Source organism: Anser cygnoides, chromosome 1 (genome assembly GCF_040182565.1).
Source record: "Anser cygnoides isolate HZ-2024a breed goose chromosome 1, Taihu_goose_T2T_genome, whole genome shotgun sequence".
NCBI classification, from domain to species: domain Eukaryota; kingdom Metazoa; phylum Chordata; class Aves; order Anseriformes; family Anatidae; genus Anser; species Anser cygnoides.
Window position 1 is genome coordinate 99,657,450 of NC_089873.1, and position 22,027 is coordinate 99,679,476.

Here is a 22,027-nt window from a genome sequence, read left to right on the forward strand (position 1 = left end):
AGGTGGTCCCAATAATAACTCGTCTATCCTTAGGTCTCTGCAAAATCAGTATTATACGAGGCCCTCTTTCCAAGACAGGCTGACATTTGATATAACAGAGAGTTGGGATATCAAGATTAGGAACATTTAAGAGAAAGATGCATAAGATATTTGAGACAAAAATGAACTGCTGTGAATAGCAATGCTGAAGTACATTAGAAGAAGCATTTTGAGAAGCAAAGTTGCAGTAAGATTACCACCAGACCTGCCCCGCCTGAATAAGGACTCAACTTCACAGCCCAGCCTCAGCACAGTGTGTTAAACACCTTCCTGCTCTTCCTTTGCTTTCTGGTAGTTCCCATTCCTGCATGTAGCTCCAGGTCATAACTTTTGCCTTTTGGTACTACCAAAAAACTCCTGCAGCAACATCAAAGAAAGTGACAAAAAAAAAGTTACTAGTTTCACTCCTCAGCTGGGTAAATTCTTGTGCTAGGAGACAGTCTGGAACACAAAATTAACAACTCCTCAGGACAAAGAAAGTGTTTCCCCTGCCATCTTCCAAAACATGTCTCACCTAGAAAAGAACAGTAATGTCAGTGCAGCCTTCAGCATCTCCCAGAGTGGGGCTTCCTTTATAGCACTGGCACTTTCAGTCGGGGTCAAGCATGTGCTCTCTGCCTCTTGATACTAGCACTGCAGCTCTCACGGTTGAAAACCTGTACCACTGAGGATGCAGAATGGAAAGCCCCAAACAGCAGCATGCAGGAGCGCCTAAGCTGCTGGAGTTGCTTCAAGTGTGTCTGTATGAGTGCTGCTGGAGGTGTCCAGCGAGAAGTGACTGCTCAGGGGCAGGAGCTGTTGCACTGCTGAAGAACTCCTGGAGCACCTTTGGGTGACCTTGGCAGCCACCCAGCTGCTGTGGCAGGATTAGAAAGATCAGCAAGTTGTTCATTAGCAAGTAGACCAAAGAAAGGATCTGCAGAAAGGTGGCACACAGCTGGCCAGGGAGGCACACCAGCCAGTTTACAGCATATAAAAAGGCTCTGCATGATCTACTGACAACTTTTAGGTATGCTGAATACTTCCTTCACTAGGGAAGGCAGACAAAGCTTTGATCTCGCAGCAATAATAGCACAAAGCTCTCATTATAAACTATAAAACTTTCCTGCTGGGGCTGAACGCAGTGATGGAGTAAGAATAGTACAGCTTTTTTAAAAGGTAGCTCTTTGAGCACCCCATAGAGATTAGGCCTTTTCAGGCCCACTTTTTTGATAGAAAGGTTTGTAAAATGGTTAAACCACCAAGTCTGTAGTCTTACTTTCTCCCTTGAGAGCACAGTGGCCACACAGACCATCTTCACAGCCTGTCCATTTTTCCATCCAGCGAGAATTCAAAGAGCCGCCTTAGTTTTCTGATGAGACATTTTGTTTTCATGCCTTGCCTAGAATTAGAATACATGCCTTCCCATCTAGGGATGCTGGGGTTCATCTGAGTTGAGCATACTTCAGTCGATACTGACTCCAGGAGAAAAGCTAAACAAAAAATAAAAGGGGGACACCAAGCCCAAAGCCATTTGGAATCAAGAGAGCAAAGACGCATGAAATATTTGAGCAGCATTAAAACTCTTTGCTTGAAGAAGGCACGTAGGCATTACGACAAAATGAGTCTGTGAAGAAGAGAAATAGACATCAACCTTTTCAGCTTTGAAATTGGCAGTGTGTAAACAGTTATTCTGCTGATGACCCGCATATAATGAACTCATCCAGTAGCACTTAACGCTCAGTCACACGTGATGATGCAACTCAGGTGCAGCCTGCACTATTTTTGGCAAGTAGAACTGTGTACTCGGCATTATCCTCTATCCTTGAGAGCAGCTCTTTATCGAGAGATTATCAGTACAGCAGCTATGTGACTGGTTATTTTCCTCAGGAAGTCTACACGTTCACTGTTGATCCTATAAACCAAAAACAAGTTCAATCACCTGCATTGAGGACCTTGATGGCTTGAAGTCTGAGAGGGCATAACTAAACATGTCCTTTTTGATTTATTACATAACGCATTACTGACATTAGATTGCCAAACTTATCTACACAGTAATAAAACCTGTAGCTCCAGAATATCCACCTGGTGTTTCAAGTCACATTGGATTTACAACACTGCTCCAGACAAGCTCATGGTAAATTGCAAGTGGAAAAAGATGCGTACTGTATTTAGTTGAACTAGTACTCTACAGTTTAGTCACATTTCCTGCTACTGCAGCATTTTGTGTCCTTGTAGTAACTGAACACCCTGTGCAGAACAGGGTCTGGCATCAGCCCCCCATTCAGGCCTTGAATCCACCCTGTAGGATTCCAGTATCTTTGCAGTACTGGTTACACACTGGTATTGCAGCATCCTACTCATTATCTTCCAAAAAAAATTCAAGAACATCTACCATGCATTTACCTTTATGCAGATACAGGTGTCCCTAGAATTTGTTTATGGAACCCCTTTTTTTTTTCCCCCCCCTTTTCTGAGTCATATTTAAATAGCACTCCATTCTCCCCTGCCTGGATCTTTACTCCGTGTCATCATTTCCAGACAAGACATGCAACTACAAAACTGGTGCTGATCCACCTTGGAACAATGAATGCCACGAGGAGCACTAGGTGCCACAGGAGACTTTAACACTTTTTGCCAGAGCTACACCTGTGTCCCTTCCCTTAGGCTGAGAGCCAACACGGGCACAACAGCTATCTGAGGAAAGTAAGCAAGCAACGCAGAGCTAACTTTAACAGTCCAGCTTGTCCCTTGCAAGCATTTTCGAGTACATATCCTGACTTTAGGACGTTTGTGAAACATTCTAGAAAACAGTCTGAACTCCTCTCACGCAAATTTTAAGTGTCACATAATAATATTCGCAGTCTCATCACTGCTAGCTCAGAATATGGGATCTCCAGCAGGCAGAGAAAAGATCACTACTGCACCCATACCAGCAAAAGAATCAAAGCACAGCGGACAAGCAAGACAAAACACAGATTTCATATCTTCAGTTTTTGAAAAGAAAGCTCTGCAGGAACAGGAGAAAAAAACAGTGATACTACCTTACAGCCAACAGCCCAAAGGAAGAACACATTTAGGACTACACAGAGATATAATATGAAACAAAAAGGGTCCCACGTGTGACAAACTTCAACTATACTTTTTTACTCAGGATTGTAAGAAGGCATCAAGAGGCCACAATCACCTTCCCAGTGCTATGTCACCCAGGTGAGGAAAAAGCCAGAAAACAAAAACCCATATGCACCCTAGCACAAGACCAACCTAACAAAACTTAGGCATAAACAGTCCTTATTTCAGGCAAGTGATCTGTATGTATATCTGCAGTCCTCTGCTTCCCTTCCCTCAGAGAACTACTAGCTCAAGAATTTGAGATGGATATAGGAAGTTCTTAATTCTTCATTATAAAGAATAACACTTGAGTCCTACGGTAAAACAATTCTAGTAACACAGCTTTAACTTTTGAGTACGGGAAAGCAAATTCAGTTTTGACTCTAAGGAAAGTTGCTTTCCTGAGACTGGTTGTCTTTGTACAAATATAGTTATAGCTAGTCACAAGCAGACTACAAGCAGCACTACAAGCTTCAGCACGACTTTGCTGAAAGCAGTAACATAACAGTGTTGTTAGCATGATTTCTCAATTTGCATCAGAGGAAAAACCCCACTGAAGACCCATCTGTTCATCCACAAAACAGAAGAAATTCATGTTCTCATTTCAATTAAAGCTTTTCTCATTCTCCCCATTACAACAGCACACTGTTTTGAATGACCATTGTCACTTTCTATTCAAAAAGAAACAGAAGTCAGGAACACTGGTCATTTTAGACTTTTAATAAGCGGGGAAAAATATACTTTTTCTATAACAGCAATAAAGAGCTAATAGTGGAAAAGCTGCAGATGTATACACCATGACTAGTCTACTATTAAAGACTCTTATAAATAGATACTTTGTTCATATTTGTCCTTTGAAGTAACTTGCAGAAATAGTTTATTTTTCAGCCTTCCAGTCCACCACTCACACAACAGGCATCATCTGGAAGAGAGAAGAAAAATGTGTAAAACACAGATTTCCACTGGATATTAAGGGATAATTTAAGTCTCTAGTCACTAATGAGTGTTGCATACAAATAGCCACAGTCTGCTCTTAAACTGGTTTCCAGAACTTCTTTCTGAGCTCCAGGAATATATCACGGTTAAGAATGTACCTTTCTAATGAGGATGAAACAAGAAAAGATTTTCCTCCCTCCTTTGTTTGACTTTTGTATTGGAAGGGACAGGAGGACAATATCCTACCATTAGAAATCTGAATTGAAGTTTAGATCTGTTGAAAGAGAACAGAGGCAGAGAGGCAGAACCACCAGCCTCACAAGAACAGCAGTTATCACCGAGGCTTACTTTGTCTTCCTTCTGTTAGGGAAGATTTGCCCTTTGTCATCTCAGACAGTACTCTGCACTTTCCAGTGGCACCAATGGAGATGCCAGAGCACTTCAGAGGTAGAGAATGTTCCTGAAGGCTATACTCACCACACTCGCAGTCCTGCTCATCTCACTCATATCTTGAAGCCCAGAGCTCTCATACACTCTTTGTGGGCTTCAATTAGGTGCCCACAATTTTCTTCCCCCTTCTCAATGATGCTGCAAAACAAAAAGATTTCCAAGGTTCAACAAGAAAACGTTATCTTACTACTAGTCAAATCCACAGAGCTGACGAGCTGTTGGGAACAATCAAGAAACCCTGTTAGGCTCCAGAGATCTTTTTGACTATCCTGTCCAGGGTAGCACTGTTTTGGAAAATATAATGCTATTGCAAAAAGCTGCCCAAGCGTGGAGTGGTGCGCTTAAACTCTGATGAGCTACGTAACAATTTCCTAAACAGACCAATGCTACACTGGGCAAGTCTAGACTGGAATTTTGTTATATAACACAAGGCTGTCACCTCACTTTATCGAGTACGCTCGTCTTGACAAGAAAGAACGTTTCAAATTATTCAGTACAGAAATAAACTTTCTATAATATAAGACAGATAGAGACTAGCTTGACCAGTAAATGACAATTTAAGTCAGCTTTAGGTAGTATTTAGGGATTCTGACACACACACACACAGAGTCTAATTACTCTTAAAAAAAAAAAAAAAGGCATTACCACAAACAGTAACTTTCAGTATTACTCATCCATCCAAGTATCTAATACATTATCAAATAGCGGTAAAAGCCTATCATCATTGGTGTATAGCATACACCACAAAAACAGTTCAGACTTGCTTTCTGGTGACTTGCAGAGCATTCCTGTCCTCAGGGCTGGGGGTTCCACCACCCCGCACAGTGCAGGTCACAGATCTGGTCAACCCCAATCTACCAGACACAGTATGCTATTTTTACTGACAAAGAGAGAAATTAGTCAGTTGTGAGTAACTAAAATGTCTAAATTACATTTTAGTTACTAAAATGTAACTAAAACTTCATCTCCCAGTATTTAAGCTTTGTTACAGATTAAATTGCACCACAATTGCCCAGGGTAACTCCATTTGCTGCATGACTTATATCCTACCACCCTTTTCTCAGATGGCCACGGACACACCTTTAATTTATCACGTAATCAGACTCACATGCCTAACTTTGGCAAAAACACCCTGTTGGTATTATTCCATCTGCTGAAAGACACTTCTACAACCTTTTGGGTTAGAAAAAAAAAAATAAAAGCAGTTTAGTCTCCAGACTAACTTACTGTCACAGACAAGAGACCAGTGTTTTGGGGGTACATTTCATGGTACTACATAGTGATAGCGACTAAGCCTGTAGAGACAAATGCAGTCAAACACGTCAATGTCAACGTTTGAACCTCTGTGAGGACTGCAAGCAAACAGAAAGCATTGCTTTATTAGAAAAACAGCGTTCAGAAGAAGGTAATAGAAGCATTACTAAGGTCTGGCACTCTTCTTTAGCCAACCAACAGCAGTGAAGGCTTATTAGCTTTAAAGCCTCCTCTGGGAGCCTGCCTTTAGGTCGAGCCATTAAACGTGAATCTCCTTACTCCCAGCGATGCCACGAGGCACCCACCCTGCCTGCGCACCCCGGGCTGCCCGAGGGGAAGCCCCACAGCCCGGGGGGCACTCACCAGGCGTCCCTCGCCTTCTTGGTGTCGGGGCAGGCACAGCAGGGCTTCAGCGGCTGCTTCTGCCCCTTCGCCTCCCCGCCGCCCTTGGTCTCGCAGCTGGCGGCTGCAACCGACGACATGGCGGCACCCGCGCGGCCTGAGTGGGGGAAGAGGGAGAAGGGGGCGTCAGCAACCGAGCCGAGGCGAGCCCAACCGAGCCGGGAGGAGCCTCCCGGTGCCGGTACCCGCCCTTGCCTGCCCGGGAAGCAAACGGAGAGGCCTGGAAGGCGCCCCGGTTCCGGGTGAGGCTCCGCGGCTGGGCGGGCGGCCCGCGGCCCGCCGGGAGTTGTAGTGTGGCGGGCGCCATGGCGCCGCCCCGCCGCTGGGCAGAGCCGGCTCGCTGCGGCGGCCCTAAAGCACGTAAAGTACTCTCTGCTCCAAGAAAACTCAGGAACGGAGAAATATATGCTAGGGATTTAACCGGTCCCGTCAGATAAAAGGTGGAGAAGCAGCCTGCCCTGTAAGGGGCGTGAAATACCAAGCAACCCCTTTGTTTTCAGGATGCCTGGGCCAGGGAGAGCATGATTTTGTTATTTTCTCTATTCTCTTTTTCAGTAAGCCAGGCCAGAAGCGAGACTAGTGTCTGCTGAGAAATTTTGCTCTTCTGTTTCTCTGGATCACCGAGGTGAATGCCAACACCACTGACTTGCTGCCTGAATGAGTTAATGACGGGAAAGGATTCTTCTTGGATCCCATCATTCGTACAAAGACAGAGATGAGGAGTACAATTCAGCTCTTTCCAAATGTCCAAAGCTCCTCATTTTCATCACATGGACAGCTGAGGCTTTCTATTTTCACCACCAAGACACCTCTGTGGCACCCTGTCAATGCATCTCCTTGAAATACAGGCTCCTAAGGGGGCTGCCTATGCATTGCCATCCTACCTCTGAACTGGTGCCCTTTAACACTCTCACCTAATCAGCCACCTGCTTAATTACCCATCAACCTCAGCTCAGCGGCCTGTCCCCAACTATCTCTTTTGGCTAGTAAGGCTGTTCAGGCGAGCCCATTCCCACCCAGCTTCTGGGTTCAGCACGTGCACTGTGAGGCCATGCCCTTGGGCATGATGACCTGGAAGATGCACGATGGTGACTAAGATACGCTTTTCCCAAATATATGCAAACATGCTGCAAGGAGGAGCTAATAGAGAAACTCCTTTTGAAAGGTTGCATCCACTGTCTAAACCAGTGTCTTGCTATTGCTTCGTGTGTGTTTATTTAACATATAAAGCATGTTTTGCTTTCTAATTAACTAGTTTTGTCTTTTCTTTCTAGAGCTTTATCTACTGGCCCCTATCCAAAGGCCTGGAGTTGGTGGTAGCAACACAAACTCTGAAGGAAAGTGTGTGGTAAAAACCTCAGAGGTTTTTCGAAGTCTGCAAGTGAACAGTGTCTTTTATTCAACGATATCTTCCCCCCAAAAAAACTCATTTCATACTCTAGCTGGAGGTACATAATACCGAGGGTAGTGGGGGTGAAAATGTAGTCATCTTCATGCTCTGCGCTAAGGTACAGCCTGCGGGGACTAAACACCTCTGCGAGCAGCACTCCATTTCAACTTCAGCAGCTCTCCAAATAGATTAAGGAGTAGCACTGCTATTTTGGCCACACTGCCTGTGTGGTAATGGTTTGTAACAGACCACCCTGTAAGAAGGGACCTCTTCGTGGTGGGATGAGGGGGTAGGAGCTGGGAGGGAGGAGAAGGAAGAGAATTACCATTCCACAACATGAAACACAGCCAACACATGTTCATACTGCTTGCACCAACTTGGAGTACAGTGCAGAGGGGAGATCACAGCCTTATCTCTTCTGACATTACATTGTATGTAAGCATGGATGGTTAACGGTGCTTTTTGTTACCCATTTGTCGTCTGCCTGCTGACAGTAGCAGGTAAATTGTACTAAGGAGTATGTGTCAGAATGAAGAAATTCATCAGCAAGTCAAAAAGGATCGTTTGAGGGCAGTCTACTGAGCTGAGACTGCTGGAAAATTGTCAGATCCAGTACCCAGGAGGTAATTCCAAGGAGGTTCAGTGAAAATCTCTGAGGCTCTGAAAGAGGTAATTAAAAAAAGAGGTTCCTCAATCTACCATATCATTTGGCAGCCTGGTGCAACATGTGGGAGTAAAAGGAATACAGATACCACTGAACATTTACAGCTCTGGGTTTAGAGGACTAATTAGTGAATTGGGGGAGATTGCTCAGTTTCCATGGGAATAAAAATGATTTTCCCTGTGTGGACTTTTATCAGAATTAAAGAACATGTAGTCACAACACACAATGTGTGAGCCTCACAGTAGCACTGCAGTCTATGTATGTACAGCTTCTTTTAACTTCAACCTCAGACAACTGAAAAAATGGTTGTCTAAAAAAAGAAGTAGTTGTCTGTTAGAGAGACTGAAGTGGGCAGACTTTTCAAGGAACCTCAAAAATATATTTATGTTCATTGTTATGTAGGGTAAGCCCCTATTCAATATCAGTTGAAAGCAGCAGCCTGGGGTAGTCTGGGGTTTTCCAGATTTCTCACACTTCTGATATATGTGACATAAAGATGAATTTAGATGTGGAAAATCTGTGTGGTGAAACAGAGCCGAAGGTATTTTGATATCTTCCCCATAGTGTCTATTTTAGGAACCATTAACCCTTTACTACCTTGAAGAAAAAAAAAAAAAAAAGATGCCTGTTTAACATTGATCTAGAGAAATATTTTTGTCTTTGACTTAGTGTAAACATAAGACAGCTACTGCCTCAGCAGCCCAGTCAGCCATACAGCTTGTCTGATTGTCAAGTTGTCTGTATTTTTGGTCAACACTTAAATACACATGCTATGAAAAAAGGACTTCAAATGTCCGAGCAAAATTACTCGTCAGGGCCCACCTGCTTATCATGTTAACTGCTTAGGTACAGGATAAAGCATCTCTTTTTGATCATAGTTGCAGATCTGCAACTGCCACATGCCATCTGCTCAGCAGTGTGACCTGAGTGAGAACAATGGGTAGAAGGACCTTTGCTCTGGTCTTGTACAATGGAAGAGGCTCTAAGGTGATTAATTACAGCCCCTCTAAGTTTCAAACTCCATCTTTAGGTGAAGAAAACTGATTCTCTAAACCTGGGCTAAAATCACCTCAAAATGTGATGCACCAGCCCCTTCCCAGGCTGAAAGGCAAATCCCAGTGTTCCAGGACTACGGCATGAATTCTGTACGCAGGGCATTTATGTATGACAGCACTGCACTGTCCCCTCCTGGGAGATCACCACGGAAGGCTGTATGGAGAATGTCTCCTTCCATACTGGAGAGCAAGTCCTTAAAGAAACTGGAGTAGAACCAAGATTGCTTTTAAGGGATTTCTCTCAGTGTAAATGCCCTGTGAGTTTAGTACTGCAGCAGATCGTCTCTTGCCAGAAATTCAGCCAAATCTTCCAAGTGTCAAAGGCTGGATGTGGATGGCAGTTTGCAAGATTACAGTCGCTTTCAATTTCAGAAGCAGAACTGAACTGCTGCCTCCTACATCCCCGAGATTATGGGGTCTCATGCAGGGACCAGGGCTCTGAGGCCCATCCCCCCACAGTGAAGAAAATTGTGACCCTCTTACAACAAAAGGCAGAGCAGAAACTTTTGTCCTGATCAAAACTGGCAGCAGAAATAACATCAAGCATTGCCACCACTGCTTCTGCTAAGAAACCAACATTTTTATAGAACAGGTTAGACTTTGTTTCCAGCAGTGATTGACCTTCCCATCGAAATCTGGATGTTTGTATAGAAGAAAAAAATAAAAGACATCAGTATTTTTTATAAAGAATTGTAATATCTTTCTCACATTTTTTTCTGTAAATCTCTCCCCATTTTGTGCTAAGGTTATCATCGCTTCGTGTTATGCCTCTTCTTTTCACTTCCCACTGAAAGAATATCCAGCCATATTAGTAAAGATTATGAACTTGCCTTACAACACTCTAAAAGCCAGATCAGCACATTCAGTATGCAATCACCGTAGCAACATCACAAAAGAAGGAAGCTGGAATTTTGTGCTGTGACACAAAATAACTTGCGCATGCATTGGAGGCAAGGGCAACTGGGGCTGGGACAACACGGCAGCTTTTTCACAGTGCGCACGTGCTGCAGCTGATGCTGGATGCGCATTTCCAGCACAGCCAGCTTGCTTCGGTGCTTGCTGGGATGGCTGGTCAGCTGCCCCCCTTCCTGAAGGGAATACCAAAGAAAATCCAAGCGTTCTGGAATACACCACACTGCACAGGCTGGTGGGAAGGAAGGGTCAGGCGCTTGCACACAGATGGCTGCATGTCCTACCAACACAACATGGGAGCAGGGCTGAAGAAGACAAGCGTATGTCACCTGACAGTTTGTATGTTTAGCCACTGAGAAAATCCTAAGCTGTATTTGGAAAATAACATCACTAATATTCCATGAATCTGCAAAGGACGGTCTATCTGTGCTCACTAAATTCTCAATTTTCAGTTAAAAAAAAAAACAGAAAAAAATGTCCAAATTTAAAAACATTTAGGTATGAACAAGATATACACTAATCACCCAGCAGGAAGTCTTGCTATCCTCAGATATTTTGTCCACTACAGAGTTAACCAAAGCAGCTGCATATATAGATATTCCCAAACAGGAAACCTCTTCAATTCTCACTTCTCATGACTTGAAAGAGTAAGACCTTAAACTTCTGCATCACCCCTACAGAAATCACCAGAACTGATCTGAATGTGGCAGCTGAGCCACCATAAATACAGCACTTCATGCATGCATGGATGATCTCCGATTAGTCACCCCACAGAAAGCAAATGCTCCCTAAGGTCTGTGCTTATGCACTACAGGAAATCTCGCTCAGAACCCAAGTCCACCGGCCTATGTATTGAAGAAAAATGACTCCTGTAAAATACTCCATAATACCAGCTTCTCTTGATCAGTTTCCTGCAAACCAGGCTGTGTTACTGAACAACTCCGATGAATGGTGTTCAGCTGTTGATCAACTGAGAAGCAGTGATACAGTAGGTTCACTTGTTATCTACTACACACATTACAGTCATCACTTTTTCCCCTTAGCATTGCTGCTGTTAACAATTTTGTTCTGCCTGGTGCAGTGCCATTTTGACATCAGTGTCAGTAGCAAACCTTGCTTGTTTGAGTCTATTGAAGTCTCTCTTGATCGTGTTTTATGAAATGTGAGCTCCACTATATCAAATAATTTAACAATCACAACAACTCGTAGAAGCTAAATGGAAGCCTGGAAGGAATACTTAGTATTTCCAAATATATGAGTCTTTCCATTTTTGAGATGTCACTGACTGTGGCTGCAAGCTGCTTGTCAAGAGCAGGTAGCATTGTATATCTTCTAAATCCATTTAGACTCCCCACAGCTCTTATTTGCTGGGCAAAGTTACAAAACAATGTAGAAAATGGAGTCTCTTAAGCCATTGCTTTCACATCACTGATCAAGCTAGATTTCAACTTCAAATACCTAATTCTTCCGCAGTTGATTTCTTCTGCTTTTTTTCTTGATGATCCAGGAGAACTTTTGAGTTTAATGACCATTACTGGTACTTTCTGGAGAACATCTTTAAAAACCTCATTCCCACCAAAAATCAATCGGACTTGACTACCAAGTGCTTAAGGTCAGATTTTAAGACCAGCATGCTATGCAGTATTTTCTCCAAGTACCAACTGTCTACTGGGTTGGTATTTATTCTGTGTAACAAGTACTAAATTTTACTCCAGACTGGAACATCATTAGCTTCAACTACTCCAGTCCCTTATTAAAAACCCAGAATGGGTTCTTCTGGGTCCTCCAAAGACTTACTTATGGTCAAAGAGGGGATGTTTTCAGATCAACATGCTAAAGGACGAGTTCCTATCATGCTGTCACAGTTGACGTATCAAGACAATGGCAATGTGCTCTAGATCCTGTACTGTGTTCTGTTTCATCTCCACCATTAGAGACTGGGAAGTGAAGTGGTAAGGACTATGTGGGTGCAGGCAGTGACAGAGGGGTAAGATATGAGAACTTACAAGACTGGACAAAGCACGGGCGTTGCTTTCTTTCACAAAGGAAGTGATACTTATGCATCCATCCCCAACAGGGGGAAGGGCCCTTTAAAGGGCTCCCTTCAGCACCCCTTCCAATCGCAGCTTATTTCTTGCCATGACCTAGGTGTTCTGCAACTGCTGTCTTACCCATATTTCTGATAGGCTTTCCCTGGGCCCTTGGATGTGTAATGGCCCTCAGCTTAACTCAGCCCAGTGGGTTGCAACTAAAGGATAATAAGTAAATATTTTTGAAAGGTTTAATAGAGATGATTAAGATCATATTCCACTAATTGTTTGAGAAGAAAGAAGAATGTGATGTATGGAATAATTATACTGTATTTATAATTACAAGCTGAAATGCAGATACATAACACATCTGGCCAGCAATGTAATTTCCATGAAGCGAGTGACTAAGACTCACAGAAAATCAAGAGTCCCTGGGGCTCCCTTCACATCAGGTCTTTATGCAAACACAAACACTCACTTCCTGGAAAAATTTTCCAATTATTAGAAGCCAGACTTGACCAGGCACTTTGACAAACAATAGGAGGAAAAGCAAGGAAAGCTGGGTGAAATGCTGTGAATGTTAACAAGATACTCCATTGTATAGTTTTTGAAACATCAGATAAATATATACTGCCTGTCCCACCATCTGCTGAGTTGTTAAAACTACTCTAAACTATTGTTGGCTTTAGTACAAACCATCCTTCAAGCAGACAGTAAAGTCTAACTATTGAACTTGTGAACTTCTGGGTACGCAGATCTCCTTGGATCAAGGAGACAACTTTCTATCTACAGCCCTTGACGTTCTTAGGAAGTCACCACCTCTTTTACTCATGCTGGCCGTGGGGGGAGAGCAGAGCCAGGTGGCACGATCGATTGGCGTGGCCAGGATGGTGGCTGCTGGTGAGAGCACTCTACCTGCACCCCTGCAGGCTGAACAGGAATCACCAGTCAAATATTATGGAGATGAGTACCTCAGCAGGACCTCTCTCCAGGCTGGGCTGAGTGATGATTTGCTACCAGCAAATGCAGTTGTTATTTAGTTGTTATTTATTTTTAAAAATTGACAAAAAAGTTTATAAGGCTAGAGCCAGACACTAATGAGAAGCAGATATGGAATTGGTACACCTGCAATCACAACCCAGCTGTATGCACATCCAGGTCTTCTGAAGCAAGAAGTAGTTGGATTGTTTTCAAGATACAAGCTCTTCCCAACTCCTACTAAGCCAGAAATATAGGGTGATATGTTGTGCTGTTGTGCTTGGACTAGGACATAGCATCTCCTCTGGTGATTCAACCATTAACTGGGGAGACAAGTAAGAGAGCACATCCAATGTTTTATTTTGAAGTGAGATGTCTTAACACTCTGTAACTTGAATGCTGCAAGCTAACATGTTGGCATTGCTATTTATTTCTCTGAGTATTTGCATGGGAAGCGTGGGAATACTAGGAATTCCCTAGTTCCCTAAGGCGTTCAATCTAAGGTCCTTTAGCTACTCAGATTAGACAACAACATTCCGGACTTCAGCCCGGAAAATCAATCAAATGTCTGCTTCAGTCATTCCCTGATCACTGAGAATTTCCTCCAGGTTTCATCCAAGAAATAAAGTTTATGAATATGCATGTCTAACTGTACTGGTGGTGTTTTTTGTTTGTTGTTTGTTTGTTTGTTTGTTTTTTTAATCAGAAAAAACACTTCCCTGCCCATTAGCTGGAATTGTCCTTAACTCCCCCTTTCCTCTCCTGCTTTTTTTTTTTTTCTGGTTAAGTGATAATCAAAACCATTATAGAAATCTTTCAACAGGCTTTGGAGTGAGTACTTTAACTGTGATCAGAAAGAGCTGCTGCTTTGCTGCTTCATTTTCTTTGAGCTTTGACTTTTGAAGCTATCCTCATTTGTAGATTGCTTTTAGTGCAGGAAACATGCCAACAGTCATACTAAGAAAAGAAGAGAGAGAGCGAACAGAAGGTTTCCCATAGCTTCATCTTTGGTTTTTTTTTTTTCCATTTCAGTGGTTGTATCTCAAGATGTCTGTTTTAGCAGAGCTATTAGTAAAAACAGCATAAAGAAACCAAAGACTTCACCTTGACGAAGCTACATTTAGCTCAATCAGTACTCTAAGGCCATTTTTACAAAAGATGTCACAAGTGAAATATTTGCTTCACTGATATATAGGTATCTAATATAGGTATGTAAGGTATATAATGCCTTACTACAGCTGAGAGCCAGCACAGAGACAAGGCCTAGACCCAGAAACCGACAGGTTTCTGCCTAGTCGCTGAGTCAACATCTGCCTAGTCGCTGAGTGTTGTACATACAGAGTTAGAGAACCACAGCGAAATCGGACCAGGAATGGATATTAGGGCCTCTCTGGGATGGGTCCAGGGGACAAATTCATCTGATAGCATCCCAGGGTTAATAGGACCGCCGAGCTGGCACCACCCAGGCCAGGGCCTGTGATGGATGGCCCGTACGTGGAGAAACTGTGACATCCCGTGGCAAGCTGCGAAATAGCAGTCCCATCAACCAGTTACTAATTTTACACGGGTGGCTTTAATTTGGGCGTTTCAACAATGCTTTTTGTGCTGTAACTTCGTTGATGGAACTTAGATTTTTTATTTATTTTTTAATTACAAGGAAAATGCCACCACGAAGCACCACACGCACTCAGCACCACAACAGGGTGGTCACTCTGCTAACGAAGAGCTGAAGAGGAACATCTACAAAACTGTGGGTAAAGCCAGACGGATGACATCTTGCCAGGGGTTTTACAGATGCTTGTGAATTGCAGAGGAACAGTCACACGCAAAAACCTAGTTCCCTCCCAAGCTTTACAGAGCAGAAGGAGGGCCAGGTAGAGTTCCACCATCTTTTCAGGTCGATTACTTTTCCTTCATACCCCAGCCTTCTCCACTTTCTCAGCGCCTCACCTCAGTTTCCCATTTTCTTGTCCACACCACGCCATTCCCCACTACTGACTGCTCACCCTGTCTCTCCCTCCTCCCCTATGGTTCCCCGCCACCCCACTCCCCTGTGCATTTTTCTTTGCTCAGCCAGCCAAGGCTCTCCTCTAAAACCACACTTTCATGTCCAATCCATCTTATCTTCGTCCACCTACTTCTGCTCTCAACTGATGCCCAAGCCTACCCTCGTCTAAATTTTCCACCTCTGTCTGGTTTTACAATTCAAACACATCAGCAAGTTATCACAGCATAACAAGTCCATCAACAGAGTAGCAGTAATTCCTCTTCACAGCAAATTACATCGTCCTGCCTCAAGGTTAATGTGAGGTAAAATGCATTTAGCTCAGCCTCTTTCACGGCCGGCTAAACTAGTGCACTTTACCACAAATTTGCAACACGCTAAGCACTGACGCAGAGTTAGTCCACTCCATCAGATGCTGCACAGTAACTCATGGAAGTGTGGACAGCTTACTCATATATCTGAGAGTATGGTGCCTCCTCACAGCCAAATGGCTATAAGAAATCATCAGATAGACAGGACACCAGCTCAGCTACACTGTCTTGTTCTGGAAAAGCTATTACTGAAAAAAAAAATAAAACCAACCAAAAAAAATCATGCTTCAACCTGCAGCCCTAAGGAGAAGGCCCAACAGTCAAGTTGTAAAAACAGTAGCTAAGAAACAGAGGATACATATATATATAGAGAGAGAGACTGCTTACACCTTAGTTACCTTCAGCTCACTTTCACCAGAGCAACAGGATCTGTCCTCGACACAAAGACCTGCCAGAGAAGCTTTGAGGCCCTTTTCTGAAGTGTTGGTCAGAGATATGATTGCCACAGTGTACTGTCTGGGATCAAAGATTTTTTTCAGAGCCTTTCATGTCTGGGGATCATTTTCTTTAAAAATGGCTGATCTGCATAAAGAGAGAGAGAGAGAGAGAGAGAGAGAGAGAGAGAGAGAATGCAGAGAGAGAGAGAGAGAGAGATATCGAAAGAAGGAAGGAAGGAAGGAAGGAAGGAAGGAAGGAAGGAAGGAAGGAAGGAAGGAAGGAAGGAAGGAAGGAAGGAAGGAAGGAAGGAAGGAAGGAAGGAAGGAAGGAAGGAAGGAAGGAAGGAAGAAAGAAAGAAAGAAAGAAAGAAAGAAAGAAAGAAAGAAAGAAAGAAAGAAAGAAAGAAAGAAAGAAAGAAAAGACTGATTGAGAACTAATATCACCACATTGCCATTTCAGCATATTCCATAGCACACAGCCATATTCCAAGGACCCTAGCAGGTCCACAGCAGCTGAATTGAAACCACAACATGAAGCCTTCAGGCAAAGAACAATGAAGAAGACAGTAATAATTGATATATCCTTAAACACTGACAGACTGTTCACTGTCTGCATCTGTAATTCACAGATTCCTCAGAAGTATCAGCTAAAAATAAACCAGTATTTCACCTGTATTTCAAGTTCCAGGAATCTGAATCTTGAGCTTTTTAGCTCAGCCACATGTACCAGTCACCTCCTTTAAGCGGCAGCATGCAGGTCCCGCTCAAAGCTTCAGGCAGCTATGCAGCAAAGCTTCATAGCTTCAGGCAGCTATGCAGCAACCTGAAAAGTTGTGTTTTGTTTTCTGGCAGGTGAGTTTTCAGCCACATCAGTCTCCCGAGCTGGTTCACCACAGTCTTCCAGCTGCCAACAGCTACAGTCAGAGTCAGTGAGGCCAGGCAGCTCATGGAGAATGAAGAAGGTAGAAGCATCATACATTTAGATCACTGTAAAGCAGTTAAAATTAATAGTGGGGCTGCACATTTTTGATCTTCTACAGCTCCAAAGAGCACTCATCTGTTAGGCTACATCCTGAGATTTGTACGTCTGCATCGACTTATGCAATTTTTCCATTGCTCCTTCCCTACTACATTTCCATCCAGTCCTTCACTCACCAAAAAAAAATGAAATCCAAGCCACCTGCATCTCGTCCTCCCTGAAAAACTTATAGGGGAAAAGTGAGAGTGTGGAGCTGACAAAAACATTTTTTGGCCAAGGTACAGTTCACACACCTCATCACCTCAAGGCAGATGTCGGCAAGGAAAATTTTACCATGGAAATTATGAAACTCTAATGCAATGAGATAGAAGAAAAAGGAAAATGGAACTTGGTCATGGGAAATGTTAGGCAAGCCTATTAACAAGTGATGTTTGCTGCCCTGTTAATAATTATAAAGCGTCACTTTGTAAAGTTTCTTATTAAAGAGGCCTATGAAGAAAGACTGAAAGAGCTGGGGATGTTCAAACTGAAGAAGAGAAGGCTCCAGGGAGACCTTGTTGCAGTCTTTCAATACTTAAAGGAGGCTTATAAAGAAGATAGAGAGCAGCTTTTTGCTCAGGCAGATAACAATAGGACAAGGGGGAAAGGAAGGGACAAGGGAGATTTAGATTATATGTTAGGAGGAAATTCTTCACTCAGAGGGTAACGAGGCACTGGAACATGCTGCCCAGAGAAGCTGTGGGTGCCCCATCCCTGGAGGTGTTCAAGACCAGGTTGGACAGGGCTTTGGGCAACCTGGTCTGGTGGGAGGTGTCCCTGCCCAAAGCAGGGGGGTTGGAACTAGATGATCTTTAAGGTCCCTTCCAACCCAAGCCATTCTATGATTATAGCCAGCTGGTTATCTTTACAACATGAATCAATCCATTACGTAAAGCAGTGACAGCATTTCTTATTTCAGTCTTCAACTGACCCACTTTGACCTATTACCCTAAGAATTATGTTGCTGCTTCAAACAAGCATCAGGCCTTGAAGTAGAGTAAACCAGCATTGATTCATGAATTCATTGAGTCATGAAATTTGGAACTGTAGTCCTCATGTCTCTCTCCTGTGATAAAGCAGTGAGGGACCAAAATTTTCCATCAGACATACCATGTTGCAAATAATGATTTGGTATACAAAATAATGAATTCAATGAATAATGAATGCTACTTTAAGATTATAGGCAAAGGAGATGGCCCATTTGCAATTCCACTGCTTTTTGTGTCCTGTTCTGCCTAAAAGAATAGTCTCAGCAGCGTTGCTTCCAAATACCCTTAGACTGACAAAAGGAGAGCTCATCCCATTTAACAACACCAGTGTTTCTAGATTTGCTCCTCTGAGAAGGTGACAGCCATCCTCATTGCAAAAACATTAATGCATCTCAATAACAGAATAATGCTTATTTGTAATCCTTTGTGCATGTCTCTTCAGATGCTTTACAAATGCAAAAATACCTCCAGCTGCTCCACCTAGCCTATTTTCACCCCTTTATAGTAAGGGATGTCCTATAGTCATGAGTAGTGCCAGGAATAAGAATATCCAGGCTTGAGTCCAGTCCTCCAGCATAATTGCTAGACCAGTTTTTCTTAAGCACTAAGCAAGGATCCAGGGGAACTGGAGAGTATCATACAAAATAACTTGAGCAAGAGCTGTTGAAAAGCAAAACCACCCAGCCTGTCCCCCCTCCCTTTTCTCATCTGAGCACTCCCTGCCCTCCTCAAGCTACATACAAACCACATCTATGCCTGTTTCACCATGCAGCCCTTTACAACTGTGTAATGGGCCCACTTTGAGTGAGCAGTCACCACCTGGAAAGGGAGTGAAGGCTACCCCTCACACAGGGCCCTGAGGTGGTGGTACTGGTGAAGGACTTGTTGAGGTGATAGTGAAGGAGTTCTGGTGGTGAAGGACTTGTGGAGGTGGTGAAGGACTTGTGGTGGTGGTGAAGGAGTTGTGGTGGTGAAGGAGTTGTAGTGGCAGTGAAGGACTTGTGATTAAAGGGTGGTAGTGAAGGACTTGTGCTGGTGAAGGACTTGTGGTGGTGGTGAAGGACTTGTAGTGGTGAAGGAGTTGTAGCGGCAGTGAAGGACTTGTGGTGATTAAAGACTTGTGGTGGTGCTGAAAGAGTTGTGATGAAGGAGTTGTGGTGGTGAAGGACTTGAGGTTGTAGTTGAGGACTTGTGGTGGCGGTGAAGGACTTGTGGTGGTGAAAGACTCATGGTGACAGCGAAGGACTCGTGGTGGCAGTGAAAGACTCAGGGTGGCGGTGCCGGCACCGAAGGTCACCCAGCACTCTCCACCCCCCCGCGCCCACGTCACTCCGCCAGAGGCAAGTCCCCGCGGCCAGGCCCGCCCCTGTCGCTGCCGGTCGCCACGGTAACCGCTCACGGCGCGGTGCGTCCCAAATGGCTTCCGGCCGGCCCCTCGGCTGCCTCCACGGCACCGGCCCCGCGGCGGGGTCGCGGAGCCCCTGAGCTGCGAGGCGGGGCTAGAGGGGCATTGCGGGCCCGGGGCGGTGGGCTCCCGGCCCCGGGGGGGGAGCTGCGAAGCTGCTGGGGCTGGCTGCAGGTTGTGGGCGGGGAGGGATGGAGGGGAGCCGGGTCTTCCTCCACATCCCGCCGCGCTTGGTGGCATGAGGGCTTTCGAGGACTCACCGTTGTCCAGTCCTTTATTTCTGCTTCATCCTTTGTCTGTTTCACTGGCAGAGCTTGCAAAAAAAGTATTCTTTGCAGATTTGACTTCTTGCATGCGCATGCAGTTGCATGTCAGCGCTGAGGCTCCTTTGTGTGATAGCAGAGTTTAGTTACTATGGAGTCGTGTTTCAGTTCTTTCTTTCTTTCCTAGTTTGGTTTATAATCTCTTATGGACAGACTTAAAGAGAGAACTAGAGCCTAAGCAACACCTCATGCTGGTTCCTCCCGTATGTGACTGGTTCCATTTGTTTACTTATCTTTCAGACCCGCTGTACACTGTCAAGTGAGAAGGACCATCCAAAGGCAAATATCCAACTTGTCGGTGATAAATTGGTAGGTGTTGGCCAAAGACAGCTCACACATACACCTTATTTTTCTGTGTGTATGCATGCACATGGATAGAAGCTTGCTTACTTTCTCAGTTCTAAGCTACTCCATTAAACAGCAAAATACAAAGCAAAGGAAGCAGTTTTACCTGATACAAGAAAACGCTGGAAGCAACTGCAAGCACAGCTGTTAAAATGTGTTATTTCACAGTGCCCTCTCGCTTACCTTGGGATATACTTACACTACAGCTCAAGGTAGCATACTTAAACAGCTTAAAAACACCTAGATGCCACCAGCTACGCAGCCCGTAACAGGTTGCAAACCTATCCTCATTCTTCATACTAGATTAGAACAGTTTAACTTCCTAGCTAAGCTCTTGGCTAGTTAGCCCACGCTTAGCTCCCTGCTGGCTTTGCCCCCCTAATACCCGTACTCAGTCTAGGTAGTTTAAAACCAGCTAGGGCATGTCCCTAGGGAGTTACAGTCACACCTTTAGACAGTGATTGTTGTCTGGACAGGCTGCATATAGGTAGAATGCCAAAGAAAAACAGACTTGCTCCAACTGCACAATGAATTGGATTTTAAACAGAGTCTTGCTGAAACTACACACTTGACTGAGCCTGCAAGGCAGATATTCTGAAGTCTGAAAGTCTGTTCCTGTACAGCAATGAGACATTCCTTAGAAAGCATTCCAACAACGGGATCAAAAAACTTTTTTTGGGAGAATGTTTCTGGATGTCTCTTACATAGTTATCTCTGGCTCTTTTATATGTAAATACATATCTACATGAAAGAAATGCCTGTTTGTCTGCAACTCTGTGCTGAGACACGTGCAAGGAGCTGGAAATTGTCATCATAAAGATGCCTGCAGCGGTATGGCTGTTCTAACAGTTCAGGACAGACAAAGTAAGCAGACATACTGTTACTAAGGTTGTGAATGTCACCGATGTAATGTTGCAGAGGGGCATGGTGACGTACTCCGATTTGTATAGAACATGTTTTAAGCATATGAATCAACAACTGCGTAATCTGCAACACAAAACAATATGACTTTGAATTCTTGGTCTATAGCATCACAAAATGAGGCAGACAGAGGATGAAATAATACTAGTTTATAAGCTCTTCCAAAGTCTTAGAAATTTAATTCCCTTTCAAAAGAAGTAAAAAGAAAGTGCAGTCTCATGCACAGCGAGCAGTTACTCATAGTAGTTTGCCTAGGACTTCATAATCTGACACTCTTACACTACAGTGAGTTTGGGTGCTTGAAATGTCACTATAATCCTATATGCATTTGAGTTAGCACCCCCTGAAATGAAAAGAGTCAATGCACAATTCAAAACTGATTTCAGGCTTTACGGAAACTCAAGCCAGTATAGCTACATCACTTATAGTAGAGACACAATTCCAAAGATTTATTGGCAACCATAAATTTTGAGATTTAAGGCATGTCTATCCAGGGAAATCAATGCTCCAGAAGGAAGGGTGTGGATTTTTAACGTGATCGTTTTTGTGTGCTAACACCCATCAAGATATTTTTAGCACATGCTAAAATTGTTATAGTATAAAACAAAGTAACTTTACTCTGTAAGTGGAATGTGTTACTTCACTTCTAGAGCACATGAAATGGGAGGGAGTTACGTGGGATAAAGTGTTAGAAGTTCACATTACTGCATACTCACTGTTAATGCACACTAACCTCTTTATGTAATGAACTGTTAGACCCTTAGATATTAAGTATAAGTTTAGACACTGGAAAACAGCCACAAGACATATCTGCGCATCTGCTGCTAGTCTGGTATGCTCCACATCTTGAGAAGTACCATCTAACCAGCTGACATCATTAACATATGTATGCCACCTTCTTTCCTCATCCCAAATGTCCTGCAAATAACACCAAGCTTTTCTATGGGCTGCTCATATGCATATAGTTACCAGCATCAGCTGAAATTCTGATCTCTTTGATGCTATTTGAAATCACTAAATCACTGATCCTCCTTCTTTGTGTCCACACAAACACTAGGTAAAGGTACCAATTT

At 43.7% G+C, this 22,027-nt stretch overlaps 1 protein-coding gene across 1 annotated transcript; it reads right to left on the reverse strand.

The window, feature by feature from the left end:
- Positions 1-3,828: 3,828 nt before the first annotated feature.
- COX17 (cytochrome c oxidase copper chaperone COX17) lies at positions 3,829-6,512 on the reverse strand. Its single transcript, XM_048047678.2, has 4 exons — positions 6,367-6,512; positions 6,133-6,268; positions 4,543-4,653; positions 3,829-4,051 (listed from the first exon to the last, which is right to left on the reverse strand). Exons 1-3 carry the CDS (start codon positions 6,476-6,478, stop codon positions 4,569-4,571), a joined length of 333 nt encoding a protein of 110 aa, XP_047903635.1. The 5' UTR covers positions 6,479-6,512; the 3' UTR covers positions 3,829-4,051; positions 4,543-4,568.
- Between the last annotated feature and the right edge of the window lie 15,515 nt (positions 6,513-22,027).